The 15,977-nt window shown below is 40.1% G+C and overlaps 1 protein-coding gene across 1 annotated transcript in view; it reads left to right on the top strand.

Annotated features, from left to right (window-relative positions):
- Nucleotides 1-517: 517 nt before the first annotated feature.
- LOC124619876 (cytoplasmic dynein 2 intermediate chain 2-like) overlaps nt 518-15,977 on the top strand; it is a 92,576-nt gene continuing 77,116 nt past the window's right edge. Inside the window, exons 1-2 of the mRNA XM_047146499.1 lie at nt 518-978; nt 1,100-1,184. Of these exons, the coding sequence (XP_047002455.1) occupies nt 920-978; nt 1,100-1,184 (144 nt within the window). The 5' untranslated portion in view covers nt 518-919. The remainder of the gene's footprint in view (nt 979-1,099; nt 1,185-15,977) is intronic.

Raw genomic sequence — 15,977 nt, 5'->3', positions numbered from 1 at the left:
ATGCTAATAAAAAATACAATTATGCTAGACTAAGAATTAATGATGACGTATTGGACTGTGTAAATAAACAGTGGCACACCAAATTTATAATAGTCTTCCACAAAATGTAAAAATCATATCATCAGTCACACTCTTTTGCAAATCCCTAAGGGTATTTTTATTAGATCACTGTTTCTAATCAGCAGCAGAATTTTTTGAGCATCTAAGGTACAAGAGACTTGAAACAAGACTGCTTCAACTGCAAGCTCTTTTGTGGATAAAGTTAAAAATTATGTATCCGCTGAAATAATACAGTACTTTTGCTGTGATGTGTTACTGTTTTGTTTGGTGTTTGTTCTATGTCCCAGAGTCTGAAAGATTTTTTATGAATAAATAAATAAATTGTTCTACATAAATATTTCATTCAATCATGTACAAACGTAAGATCGCTACACGTTAGATACAACTGAATGAGGTTTTTTTAATAATAGTCTTTGTTAAGACACTGGTCCCATATTCCGGCGAATGGAAGCTCATGCTTAATATGGGCATCGTAATTTACGTTTCCTGTCGGTTTCCTAAGTCATTACAAATGCCCAGTTACTTTCTTCACTAAAGCACACCCTGCCCAGTCCTCGATAAAAACGTGTGTTTATTCATGTGTCTAAAGTGATTCTTAGAGTAACAGGTTATTAATACTAATATGGAAACGTGTAGCTTATACATCTAAAATAATAACATTAGCGCTGATGTAGGTACGGTACCGTGACTTATATTTATGTGGTCAATATTCCGTTGCTTTGGTAGCACTGAATCCAAGTTGCGACAAGTTGTGTTGCTAAGGTAACCGAAAGTAAATAAACAAGGCTAGAGTGAGAAGTACGGAAGGTGTGAAGAGAAGGAGTGTTGACAACGCGGAATCTAAAACTAATAACTTGTTATGTTCAGCGAACATTCTTCGGAATCTGTAGGTTTCTCGTCTGCTTGGAAATCAGAAAGGTAACCAGAAGCGAAATGTAGCCCTGCGGTATTGTGTTCTGAACGTTGATCTCATTTCAGTTGTGATTTAAAATTTCTTACACGGAGCTTCCTACTATGTACAATATTTTATGTATTTCAGAGCTGTCTGTGATGGAGAGACCCAAACAAATGATTGTCAGAGTGTTGACAAAGAGGCCCAAGCGGTGACTTCGAGACATGCGGAGGTAATTCAGTATGATTTATGGTTAATGAAACAAATTGTTTTATTATCGAAATAGAAAAATAACTTTAAACGAAAGGAATGTTGAGCGTACTTAAGGCGACGTTGTCATTCTTAGGATGTATTATTGTACGCTAAAAGGCCTCATTCTTAACTCACATATCGCATAAAAAAATACCTTGGTACCATTGATAACATGTCATTACGATCCTTGTGTAGAGACTATGATACATTCCAACAGAGCATTTGCTAATTGCCACCGAAACATAACTCACTATAGTATAGTTACACTTTTCCCAGTTCCAAACTGTAGAGTAACGCTATTTCAATGAAGTATGCATATGATTGCTGTAGTAATTCTAATGGTCTGAATGGTGTACTTACAACATGAAAAGTTTTGTATAATGCTAGTCTGTAGTTCTAAAAGAAGTAGGCCTATGTAATATGGTGTAGTTATGAATGTCAGGCCAAAATTGGCATATTTTGTTAAAGTAACAAATAGCCACTCACTTTATGCAGATATAGTGAACTTTCAAAAATTGCTCACAACAATGATGAACCCTAACATATGATTGTAGAAGAATTGAATTTCATAGAACAATACTGGTTTATTGTACATTCCCCCCCCCCCTTTCAGTGATAGAGAATATGTGACCTTCTCATTGCCCTGTTGTACATTTATTAGCTATGTTATGTTGTTTTCTTTTTTGTGGTCATCTGAGTTTAAAAAAAGGGAACCTTTGAGAGGTGTTATAATTGCTTGTACAATGAGTGTATTGAAAATTTTTTATTTATTTATTCATCCAGTTATATTATACATCCATCTTGTATAATGGTGCAGGATTTGTCATCATAATACACTGAAAATATACATACCCACAGAACATATAAATATGCTCTATGAGGATAGGACAGGTGGTCGATCTTGGCCTTGATGAAGGAATCACCCTGGCAGTCGCTTGAAATGATTTAGGAAAACTTAATCAGCATGGCCAGACATAGTCAACTCCATCCTCTGGAAGATGAGGTCAGCATATTAACAAATGCACTGGCTCATTTTGTTAGTCCTCATTGTACAATGTTCTTTGATAGAAACACAGTTTTCCTCTTCATTTGCTACACATATCAAGGACACCTGCCAGTGACTCCAGAACTGTGAGCTTGCTTGCTGCTATGCCCCTCGCACTTAACTCTGACCCATTCAGAAAGTTGATTCCATTCCTGTAAACATGCCACTATTCTCCATCTTCATGTTCTCTTTTTAGTCCACCTGAAAAACTGAGCTATCATCCCCCACATGGTGAGTAAGATGTTGTTTATTAGGAGAATAGCGAGACATTACTATCATGCACTGTAGATCTTGGCACTTGATTTTCTTCCAAAAGCATTATGTTATTGTAGTGTGACAAAGTATTGTAGTTATCCCCTTGCATTATTAACCACTACTCCGAATGATGTGTTGCAAAATACTTGTGTGTTCTCCAGCATTGTCCTCTACCATCAGACCTGCCACAGATTGCTGCCTATCCTGCTTAAGTGAGAGGCGAGCCTCTGACCTCCATGTTCTTAGATGAGCTGTGTACATCCAACACATTGGCGCCTACTTGCGGTTCAGCTGCTTCGACCACTTTTCATAGGTATTCACGACAGTAGAATGTGAGCAGCCAGACAGCTTTGCCATTTCAGAGAGGCTTGTTCCCAGGCACCCGGCAGTGTCAGTCTCCCTTTAGTTATTAAAGTTGCGTCTGTCTGTGGATTTTCCCTCTTCGAGCCTGTATCGTCATGAGAAGGATTTCCCGTCATCTCTGCTCCATGTTAAAATGGACTGTACTGTCTCTCATGTCCATAACACCACCAGATAGTATTCAGTCTTGTGGTGGGCATTGGTCATGACATTTTGAGTCGTTGTGTGCAGGCATACCAAACAATATGATGCGTGCCACCATCCACAAGAACTAAATAATGTGATTTAAACAAAACACATGAATAATATCTGCAACAGAAACTTACAGATGAAAACATACCAGATGTCATCTACATGGCATATGTCAGACTTCAAAGAATTTACCTGTGGCTCAAATAGTTCACTAGACACTTTCACTCTGTGTGTTGTGATACACCTTTTGTGTCAGACACAGTAGCATTTTGTCTAAGAATACTGTTGGTTGTGAAATTACGGAATATATTATGTTGAGATCCGTGCAAATTGTGTGGTGCAGTGAGCGAGCACCAAAATTAATCCAAAGGTCTGGGGCTCATCCCCAGTTGGTCTGTTTTTGGTAATTAATTGCTTCTTTCGACTCAGGATAATTCCATGTCAGTTCAACACAGAAAAGCAACATTTTCAACCTGACCTTCTCAGTTTTTGGCACATACGTTGATCCAGATGGGAGATGGAAAACTGCCAGTTTGCAGAGGCGTATGACACTTGAGAAGAAAGTTACAGGTCTGTAAAATTTGGACTTTTTGTTAAATTTACCTGTTTCTGTCTCAGCATAAATGACTGGTAATTCTGGTTCTAATCCAGATGTAGCAGTGAAACTTGTATTATTGGAAAGCTAATGAGTAGAGCTTCATGTTGATATGCAACATGGCAGGTTTCACATAATTTTCACATTGAATGTTATGGACCATAATTTTCACATTGAATGTCATTGACTGTGACCTTTGAGCATTTTACCTCAAAACACCCCACAATTAACATTTTTTATAAAAAAATAAATTGTATTGTTTCAGTATGCTACTATAAACATGTTAAATTTCAATATGGCACAGCAAAGACATATTACCAAAAATTTATTTTATGACTGACAGTACACCATCAGAATGCAGAAGGCAGCACATAAATATGAGACACAAATTACTAAAAAGTACAGTCCATAAGTACTTCTGTATAGAAATATGGTTTATGTCATTTTAGCAGTATTATGAACCACGTACATTGTAGCTTCAGTGAAAAAGCAATAAAATTGGTTAAATCTTGTCTCACAAGTCTTCAGTCAAATTGGTAATGTTCACCACATTTGATGCAGGTAGAGTGTTTGTCCTTCCAGTTGGTGTCACTGGATCCAGTCTTATGAGAACATCACATGTTATGATAACACAAGTGTCTTGTTTGGCAGGAGACACAAGATAGAGATGGTCCATTTGGCTGCAAGAAGCTGGTTCTTTGTAAGTTTGTAAGACATATGCAATCCACCAGTGACTGTCATACATAAAAGCAACAGATCTGTGTGTGTCTGTTAACTGGATGTCTTTCACCACACCAGCCACTGACTCTTCTGTGTTCTCTAAAGAAGCAGAATATGTGTTTCTTTTCACTATACCTTTGTTAATATATATTGTACAATGGTGACTTAGAATCGACCTTGTATTTTTAAAACATTGCTTCAGCTTGGCATTGTCTCAATTATGATTAGAAGCTGATACATAGTGGAAGACACATGGATTAACTTTTTTTCATTGCATCATTAAAACAACAAGTTGTGATGTCAAAATATGGTTTTTATGAGGTTGCTTAAGGCTGTTGTGTGGCTAATATCTTTACAGCCTCTGCAACCTCATCACAAGGTCCTTTACCAGATGCTGTAGCAAAAACAATGCCATTCAACTTCCCCTTGGTAGGACAGATTCATGGAATTCTTTATGTTTTTGTATAGGGCTGCACGTTCACCCAAAAAGTAATAAATGTGTTTCGGTGATGGAAAGTGACATTTTGAGAAATTGATGAATTTCTACTGGATAGAATACTCACATAGTGTATCATGCTCAAGGCAGTCATATTTTTCCACATATGTCACATGGTATATTTCATTAGTATTCTTATCTCTGTAGTAAGCTACATATAGATGACTTGTAACGAATCACAAAGAAGAAGATATTCATCTACTTTGAGTTTCTCTGTGGTGATTCTAAAGAACTGTGACTGTCACAGTGTGATAAATGGGTGCGGTAGTAGCAATTGTAAACTTGCTGCAAACACCTCAATGAAATCATATGTCGATTTTCTTACAGTCTTGATAACTACTCTGCCTGTAGTTAACTAACACTTGTACATAGTTTCATCAGTGCAGTTTATACCAAACAGATAATCAGTCATTCTTGCAACACTTGGACAACATCTAAGAAACATGCTGCAAATGCAGGATTGCCTGTAACAAATGCTAATCAGTGTATGACAGTCATGCGCGTTCTTCACACTTACTTCTCTCCATTTACACACTGTAATCGTTAATGTAAAATTCTGATGTGAGACACACACTGATTTATGGATGACTCTGTGGAATATATGAGTCCCCAAAAAATTATCCTGTTTGCCAATGACACCAGCATATGGCTTACTGGATCCAGCCCAGGAGACATTGTAGTCAACAGCGGGAAGTTCTATGAAAAGACTTTCTGAGTGGTTCACAAAAAACAAAGTCATTGTAAATATTGAAAAAAGTTGTTTGTCAATTTTCACTTATTTCCTCCATATAATCAAAATGTGTATTCGAGCACAGTCAGAAACTGATCCCCTATAATATATGTCACAAAATTTTTGGGTCTTTGGGTTCAGCAGGACTTACGTGGGACATCTACATAAATAACTTGTCTAGGAAACTCTCATCCCTGTGCTATGGTGTAAGAATATTAACGTCTACAGCAAGCAAAACAACAGTACTGCAGGCTTATTATGCACAGTTCGTCACACTGTTTCAACATGGGATCAGTTTTTGGGGACACTCAACCCACAGCGTAAAGATTTTTAGAACATAAAAAAAGAGCTCTAAGAACAATTTGTGGCCATAAAAAAGGTGGAGTCCAATAAATCTCATTTTATTGAGCTTGGTGTTCTGAATGATGAAAACTTATTCATTGATGAAATTATCTTGTTCACTAGAGACTACCTCTTGAAAACAGGAAAACTACTGCAGAACAAAATTGTATACAACTATTGTACCAGAGAAAAATGAAATATGCCAAAAATATAGCAAAAATGCAGCCTAGCACAGGAGCATAATTAACATTGGAATAATATTAGCCTACACAATAAGATACCATAGAAAATAAAAAACAATGCTATGTAGCCAAAATTTAAAATTAAACTAAAGGTGTTACTAATAAAGCATTGTTTCTGCTGTGAAAAAGAATTTCTGAATATGTAACGTTACTTAAAAATTAAATTATAAGAAGAGGTACCTCATTTTAATTTGCTTACTATTTGCTAATACTACATATTATTGCAATTCTTCTTTGACCTGTCCTATATCAGTTGTACAATTTGTGTTGCATGATAAAACTTGACCAATAAAAAAAATCAGTCAATCATCAGACAGCATGGGCCCCAGTGGCGTTGGCAAGAACATGGTACTTTGGCCGCAGCTTCAAAATTTTGACAGTTCAGTATTTATATCTGGGTATGTATCTTCGAAATATGTGTACAAGTCCTTAAGATGTGTAACACTAGCCACTTCTCCTTCTGCACTTTAATTCCATTTCCTTTCATAAAGACAATCTTCATCCTAGCATCACACAGCTTGCATTGATATCACAGTAAAAATCACTTACACATTGAACAGTTTTCTCACACAGTGTTTTATGTGGCTTTGGATTTGGTGTCACCAATATACTGTGTACTACTAGCTATTTTGCTCTTAATACCATATAATCTGAATTTTGCTATACTCCAGCTCTTTAAAAGTGTTGTCAAAATTTGCATTTTGCCACACACACAGTCTGAATTGTGAAACCTATCTTTAAGCTGGGCTGTGCTCCCTCTTTCTCCATTTTTGTCACACACTTCTTATTCCAGCAGTGCCACATAAGTATGATCCATGCTGTGCACACATTTTCTCATGCTGGAGATTCACCTAAATACTGAAGACTAGTATTTAAAGAATCCAGTGTCAGATCTGGTACTATTTCATCTTCACTCACGTCTTCTCTGGAAGTACCTAACACAGCTGAGGCAACACCTGCAGGGGTTGGTGGCTTTTATGATGTTTGCTTTCTATATGTGCTGCAAATTTTTCCACCTAGCAATACACTACAACATTTCTTTACCATCCACTCCTGAACATTCTTTAAAAAATGGATTTCAGCAGTACAGTTTTGACAGGAAATCCATATTTTACAAACTACTACTACTACATACTACTTCACGGCACATGTTCACAGCAGTTGATTAAACAAACCGCACCCGCAAAACAAGCTAATGATGAGTGGTTGAAATAAAAGTGTCTGTAGTTGGGTGTTCGCAGCAAGAAATGTTCACCAGTTAGTCAGAATAATAGTGATTGCTGCTGGCTGCTGTTTTCAATTAAAAAAAAGATACATGGCTGGTTATTACATTTTGTTAGTGTTGTGATGTTGTTGTTGTTGTTGTGGTCTTCAGTCCTGAGAATGGTTTGATGCAGCTCTCCATGCTACTCTATCCTGTGCAAGCTTCTTCATCTCCCAGTACCTACTGCAACCTACATACTTCTGAATCTGCTTAGTGTATTGATCTCTTGGTCTCCCTCTACGATTTTTACCCTCCACGCTGCCCTCCAATGCCAAATTTGTGATTCCTTGATGCCTCCAAACATGTCCTACCAACCGATCCCTTCTTCTAGTCAAGTTGTGCCACAAACTTCTCTTCTCCCCAATCCTATTCAATACCTCCTCATTAGTTACGTGATCTACCCACCTTATCTTCAGCATTCTTCTGTAGCACCACATTTCGAAAGCTTCTATTCTCTTCTTGTCCAAACTAGTTATCGTCTATGTTTCACTTCCATACATGGCTACACTCCATACAAATATTTTCAGAAACGACTTCCTGACACTTAAATCTATACTCGATGTTAACAAATTTCTCTTCTTCAGAAACGATTTCCTTGCCATTGCCAGTCTACATTTTATATCCTCTCTACTTCGACCATCATCAGTTATTTTACTCCCTAAATAGCAAAACTCCTTTACTACTTTAAGTGTCTCATTTCCTAATCTAATCTGCTCAGCATCACCCGATTTAATTTGACTACATTCCATTATCCTTGTTTTGCTTTTGTTGATGTCCATCTTATATCCTCCTTTCAAGACACTGTCCATTCCGTTCAACTGCTCTTCCAAGTCCTTTGCTGTCTCTGACAGAATTACAATGTCATCAGCGAACCTCAAAGTTTTTACTTCTTCTCCATGAATTTTAATACCTACTCTGAATTTTTCTTTTGTTTCCTTTACTGCTAGCTCAATATACAGATTGAATAACATCGGGGACAGGCTACAACCCTGTCTTACTCCTTTCCCAACCACTGCTTCCCTTTCATGCCCCTCGACTCTTATAACTGCCATCTGGTTTCTGTACAAATCGTAAATAGCCTTTCGCTCCCTGTATTTTACCCCTGCCACCTTCAGTATTTGAAAGAGAGTATTCCAGTTAACATTGTCAAAAGCTTTCTCTAAGTCTACAAATGCTAGAAACGTAGGTTTGCCTTTTCTTAATCTTTCTTCTAAGATAAGTCGTAAGGTTAGTATTGCCTCACGTGTTCCAACATTTCTACGGAATCCAAACTGATCTTCCCCGAGGTCCGCTTCTACCTGTTTTTCCATTCGTCTGTAAAGAATTCGCGTTAGTATTTTGCAGCTGTCAACACCTGCTTTCTTTGGGATTGGAATTATTATATTCTTCTTGAAGTCTGAGGGTATTTCGCCTGTCTCATACATGTTGCTCACCAGATGGTAGAGTTTTGTCATGACTGGCTCTCCCAAGGCCATCAGTAGTTCTAATGGAATGTTGTCTACTCCCGGGGCCTTGTTTCGACTCAGGTCTTTCAGTGCTCTGTCAAACTCTTCACGCAGTATCTTATCTCCCATTTCATCTTCATCTAGATCCTCTTCCATTTCCATAATATTGTCCTCAAGTACATCGCCCTTGTATAAACCCTCTATATACTCCTTCCACCTTTCTGCCTTCCCTTCTTTGCTTAGAACTGGGTTGCCATCTGAGCTCTTGATATTCATACAAGTGGTTCTCTTCTCTCCAAAGGTCTCTTTAATTTTCCTGTAGGCAGTATCTATCTTACCCCTAGTGAAACAAGCCTCTACATCCTTACATTTGTCCTCTAGCCATCCCTGCTTAGCCATTTTGCACTTCCTGTCGATCTCATTTTTGAGACGTTTGTATTCCTTTTTGCCTGCTTCATTTACTGCATTTTTATATTTTCTCCTTTCATCAATTAAATTCAATATTTCTTCTGTTACCCAAGGATTTCTATTAGCCCTCGTCGTTTTACCTACTTGATCGTCTGCTGCCTTCACTACTTCATCCCTCAGAGCTACCCATTCTTCTTCTACTGTATTTCTTTCCCCCATTCCTGTCAATTGTTCCCTTATGCTCTCCCTCAAACTCTCTACAACCTCTGGTTCTTTCAGTTTATCCAGGTCCCATCTCCTTAAATTCCCCCCTTTTTGCAGTTTCTTCAGTTTCAATCTGCAGTTCATAACCAATAGATTGTGGTCAGAATCCACATCTGCCCCTGGAAATGTCTTACAATTTAAAATCTGGTTCCTAAATCTCTGTCTTACCATTATATAATCTATCTGATACCTTTTAGTATCTCCAGGATTCTTCCAGGTATACAACCTTCTTTTATGATTCTTGAACCAAGTGTTAGCTATGATTAATTTATGCTCTGTGCAAAATTCTACAAGGCGGCTTCCTCTTTCATTTCTTCCCCCCAATCCATATTCACCTACTATGTTTCCTTCTCTCCCTTTTCCTACTGATGAATTCCAGTCACCCATGACTATTAAATTTTCGTCTCCCTTCACCACCTGAATAATTTCTTTTATCTTGTCATACATTTCATCAATTTCTTCATCATCTGCAGAGCTAGTTGGCATGTAAACTTGTACTACTGTAGTAGGCATGGGCTTTGTGTCTATCTTGGCCACAATAATGCATTCACTATGCTGTTTGTAGTAGCTTACCCGCACTCCTATTTTTTTATTCATTATTAAACCTACTCCTGCATTACCCCTATTTGATTTTGTATTTATAACCCTGTAATCACCTGACCAAAAGTCTTGTTCCTCCTGCCACCGAACTTCACTAATTCCCACTGAATCTAACTTTAACCTATCCATTTCCCTTTTCAAATTTTCTAACCTACCTGCCCGATTAAGGGATCTGACATTCCACGCTCCGATCTGTAGAACACCAGTTTTCTTTCTCCTGATAACGACGTCCTCTTGAGTAGTCCCCGGCGATCCGAATGGGGGACTATTTTACCTCCGGAATATTTTACCCAAGAGGACGCCATCATCATTTAATCATACAGTAAAGCTACATGTCCTCGGGAAAAATTACAGCTGTAGTTTCCCCTTGCTTTCAGCCATTCGCAGTACCAGCACAGCCAGGCCATTTTGGTTATTGTTGCAAGGCCAGATCAGTCAATCATCCAGACTGTTGCCCTTGCAACTACTGAAAAGGCTGCTGCCCCTCTTCAGGAACCACACGTTTGTCTGGCCTCTCAACAGATACCCCTCCATTGTGGTTGCACCTACGGTACGGCCATCTGTATCGCTGAGGCACGCAAGCCTCCCCACCAACGGCAAGGTCCATGGTTCATGGAAATAAATTGGTAGGCCCTAATTTCTGATGGCTCTGAGCACTATGGGACTCAACTGCTGAGGTCATTAGTCCCCTAGAACTTAGAACTAGTTAAACCTAACTAACCTAAGGACATCACAAACATCCATGCCCGAGGCAGGATTCGAACCTGCAACCGTAGCGGTCTTGCGGTTCCAGACTGCAGCGCCTTTAACCGCACGGCCACTTCGGCCAGCCCCTAATTTCTGAAGATTTTTGTATCCAGGTATGTAAGAAACAGGGTATTGGCTCATGCTACTTATTGGAACTTAATGTGCTTCCTGCTCAGTGGGAGCAAGTCATTCATGCTGGCAGAAATGACACAAATCCTTCACCTCTGGAAAATTCACTCTGTGACCAACACTGCCAGCAGGTGTTGATCCTCTGCAGGTTTTCCTATATTCCACTTCGGTTTTCTAGAATTGTGACTTCACTCTGGCAATACATACCTCATTCTTCTTCTCAGACAGCACAGTCATCCACAGACAGCTACTCTGAGCTTCCAGTCTTATCCATAAGATAATTTATTTATTATGTGAATAGTAATGACTATCTGACACAGCCTTGGAGTATACCAAAAACTACTTTCTTGTTTGATGATTTGATGCCTTCTGAATCTTAGGAACAGAAGAAGCCAAGTTTCAGAAGACTTTTGTGTGTAAAATCCATGTGGGTTCCTACAGAGAAGACTTTTGTTCATATAATAGATATTGTAAGCAAGAATCAAATGTGTTCCGTAATTCTACAGCAGATTGTTATCAGCAATGTTTCTTGAAAACAGAAATAATCTGTACATTTTTCAATAGCTTGGATTTATGATAAAATTTTTCTAGAAGAGTTACTAGTTATTTGCAACAATCTGTCAAGAAACATATAGGTGTCCATCATGTCTAGTCACCTTTCCTCTAATGAACAATTTTAGCTATTTTCCTCTATTCTAATAGTAGTAGTTTGGTTGGTCATCTGTAGATCTCCTTTAAAAGAATATTTGAAATTCAGAAATAGTATAATTCACATATACAGACATTTACTACTTTCAGGTCTAATAGGACAAGGGTGGGACCTCTGTGGCCTTATAGTAGGGACCATTCCACCATTCACTGAAGTAATTTGTGGAAACCACAGAAAACATAACCGCAGTGGTTGGATGAAGATTAGAACCATCCCCTTTCCAAATACAAGGCCACTCTTTTTGGAACAGTGTTGCATCATTTGGTTCATCCCTATTGTACAATACCATTCTATAAATAAGTTATTTAGTAATGCAGAAGGCGAGTGCTATGCTGTTCATTCATTTCTTACACTCAGTCACTACACACTCTGTACACACATCGTTTCATAATACTGCACTACACATTCTGTGATTTCTCTTCTCAGTATGTCATTTTAGCGTGTGTGTGGTGAATGAAACGGGGATCTGTAGTATGATCATTCTCAGTTAAACAGCTTTTGAAAACGGTGTTCAGTATTTTGGACTTCTATGTCATCCTCTATTCTGGTGCCACTGTGATCACTGAGTGTCTGTGTAAGTAATTTTGAGCCATTTATTAATTTCACACAAGATCAAAACTAGGATTTTTTTATGAAATCATTGCACAGAATTTTACCATTAAATTCCTTTAATAATATTCACATTGCTATCCTTGTGCAAATTTCACTCTTGATTATCAACAACTCGTCTACTTCATCTGAAACTATGAGGAAGCTCTCTGCTAAACAACTTTCTGACATGACTTCTGAACAAGGGTAGTTTTAACCCATCCCATACAACTTTTCTGTATAGATGCATGTCTATATTGTAATGTTCATTACTCTGTTTTATCAGTGGCTGCTTTGTATTTTATCTCCATAAGGGGTATTGATGTTGCCTTCGCAGGTAAATTGCAATCTGTTTCTTTTTGTACCTTCCAAGCCGAAATATGTACCATTTTTATTAAGATTTCTTTTAATTTGCCATTGATGCTATAGCAGTCCTGTAGTCACTGATTCCCTCCTCTGATTAACTGTACCAAAAAGTTCAATCATTTGTAGATATAACATGTCACCGTCATGAATAGTTTTCCATGCAAATGCTCAAGGTAATTTTGAGATAAGATGTTCTGTACAGTACCACATGATTTTTGTCTCTGAAACCTTTTTGAACAACCCAAGTCTCTGATAAAATGAAATTGCCCCTGTTACCTTAGCCTGATAACAGACTTAATGCATGGCATTCACAGAGTTTTTCCTAAAGCCTTCTTCCAGCACAGTGCCCGAGGCAGATGAGCTATAAAAATAACCAGTGACCATATATGATCCATCTTTGGCAGAAGGTAAGCACCAGATAATTCTACATGCAGAAACTGTCCAAACTTCATTAGATATAATTGATTTTGCTATGGCAATAAATATGCCACCATCATCGATGACTAGCTTATCCTTGCAGTATATATTCCACTGGAATTCACGAAGTTCTACTGTTATTCACTTTTAGTAGCAAACAGTCTTTATTACCATTAATAAGTTAAATGCAGAAGCAGTGCTAGACAGGACAGGCAAGGACATTGTCATCTGAAGGAGTTCTTTTCAATAACCAAGGTAGTTAAAAGTCGACTCATTATATTCAGTGGACAAAGTACATATGAGCATCCTCTGGTTAGCCCTTGAGGCTGTCAGCCAGTCATAGGGATCATGAGAAGAAGTTAATTTCTGTCTCAGATCAAAGCCTGAGAAATAAGGAGAATAGAAATGAATTTATGCCAAGGTTCGCTGAAAGCCAGCGCCACAAAAAGCTTGTGCTGGGAGCCAACACCAGTCTGTGGAGCCCAAGAACAAGTGAACAGTGAGCGTGCCAGCAGTTTACATTCAACAGGCACAGAGAACCTGTGCGTAAATGATGGTCCTGTATGAGAATGTGAAAGTGAAAAAGTAGAAATAAAATCTCAATTTGATGTACCAATAGACTGGCTGGGTGATCTGCACAATTTCTATTTGTAAGGCCCCTGTGCAGGGACCTTTTTTTAACTACACTCCTGGAAATTGAAATAAGAACACCGTGAATTCATTGTCCCAGGAAGGGGAAACTTTATTGACACATTCCTGGGGTCAGATACATCACATGATCACACTGACAGAACCACAGGCACATAGACACAGGCAACAGCGCATGCACAATGTCGGCACTAGTACAGTGTATATCCACCTTTCGCAGCAATGCAGGCTGCTATTCTCCCATGGAGACGATCGTAGAGATGCTGCACATAGTCCTGTGGAACGGCTTGCCATGCCATTTCCACCTGGCGCCTCAGTTGGACCAGCGTTCGTGCTGGACGTGCAGACCGCGTGAGACGACGCTTCATCCAGTCCCAAACATGCTCAATGGGGGACAGATCCGGAGATCTTGCTGGCCAGGGTAGTTGACTTACACCTTCTAGAGCACGTTGGGTGGCACGGGATACATGCGGACGTGCATTGTCCTGTTGGAACAGCAAGTTCCCTTGCCGGTCTAGGAATGGTAGAACGATGGGTTCGATGACGGTTTGGATGTACCGTGCACTATTCAGTGTCCCCTCGACGATCACCAGTGGTGTACGGCCAGTGTAGGAGATCGCTCCCCACACCATGATGCCGGGTGTTGGCCCTGTTTGCCTCGGTCGTATGCAGTCCTGATTGTGGCGCTCACCTGCACGGCGCCATACACGCATACGACCATCATTGGCACCAAGGCAGAAGCGACTCTCATCGCTGAAGACGACACGTCTCCATTCGTCCCTCCATTCACGCCTGTCGCGACACCACTGGAGGCGGGCTGGACGATGTTGGGGCGTGAGCGGAAGACGGCCTAACGGTGTGCGGGACCGTAGCCCAGCTTCATGGAGACGGTTGCGAATGGTCCTCGCCGATACCCCAGGAGCAACAGTGTCCCTAATTTGCTGGGAAGTGGCGGTGCGGTCCCCTACGGCACTGCGTAGGATCCTACGGTCTTGGCGTGCATCCGTGCGTCGCTGCGGTCCGGTCCCAGTTCGACGGACACGTGCACCTTCTGCCGACCACTGGCGACAACATCGATGTACTGTGGAGACCTCACGCCCCATGTGTTGAGCAATTCAGCGGTATGTCCACCCGGCCTCCCGCATGCCCTCTATACGCCCTCGCTCAAAGTCCGTCAACTGCACATACGGTTCACGTCCACACTGTCGCGGCATGCTACCAGTGTTAAAGACTGCGATGGAGCTCCGTATGCCACGGCAAACTGGCTGACACTGACGGCGGCGGTGCACAAATGCTGCGCAGCTAGCGCCATTCGACGGCCAACACCGCAGTTCCTGGTGTGTCCGCTGTGCCGTGCGTGTGATCATTGCTTGTACAGCCCTCTCGCAGTGTCCAGAGCAAGTATGGTGGGTCTGACACACCGGTGTCAATGTGTTCTTTTTTCCATTTCCAGGAGTGTGTGTGTGTGTGTGTGTGTGTGTGTGTGTGTATATATATATATATATATATTTTTTTTTTTTTTTTTTTTTTTTTTTGTGTGTGTCTACCGACGTGCCAGCGCTTTCGTTTGGTAAGTCACATCATCTTTGTTTTTAGATATATTTTTCCCATGTGGAATGTTTCCCTCTATTAATTCACACACACATATATATATGTGTGTGTGTGTGTGTGTGTGTGTGTGTGTGTGTGTGTGTGTGAATTAATAGAGGGAAACATTCCACATGGGAAAAATATATCTAGAAACAAAGATGATGTGACTTACCAAACGAAAGCGCTGGCACGTCGATAGACACACAAACAAACACAAACATACACACAAAATTCAAGCTTTCACAACAAACTGTTGCCTCATCAGGAAAGAGGGAAGGAGAGGGAAAGACGAAAGGATGTGGGTTTTAAGGGAGAGGGTAAGGAGTCATTCCAATCCCGGGAGCGGAAAGCCCGGGATTGGAAAGATGGTCGGTTGCCATACCATTATAAAATACTGTGCAATGATTGCAGCAGATGTTGTATATGGCATGGCTGCCTTCACAGATGGCCTGGCCTCTGATGCAGTAGGGTAACCCCCCCCCCCCCCCCCTGCCCCTCGCTGGGTACGCCCGTGGTGCTCACACTGTACATCCTGAAAAGTGCCAATTAATAACTTTAACAACAAACACAGCGATGCACGTGCATCCTGTCATTAACACTGGCAGCTGAGTCGGCAGGTAT

Source organism: Schistocerca americana, chromosome 6, assembly GCF_021461395.2.
Source record: "Schistocerca americana isolate TAMUIC-IGC-003095 chromosome 6, iqSchAmer2.1, whole genome shotgun sequence".
In the NCBI taxonomy this organism is placed as follows: Eukaryota; Metazoa; Arthropoda; class Insecta; order Orthoptera; family Acrididae; genus Schistocerca; species Schistocerca americana.
The sequence above is the reverse complement of the archived record's forward strand: the minus strand, read 5'-3'. Positions and strand labels throughout refer to the sequence as shown.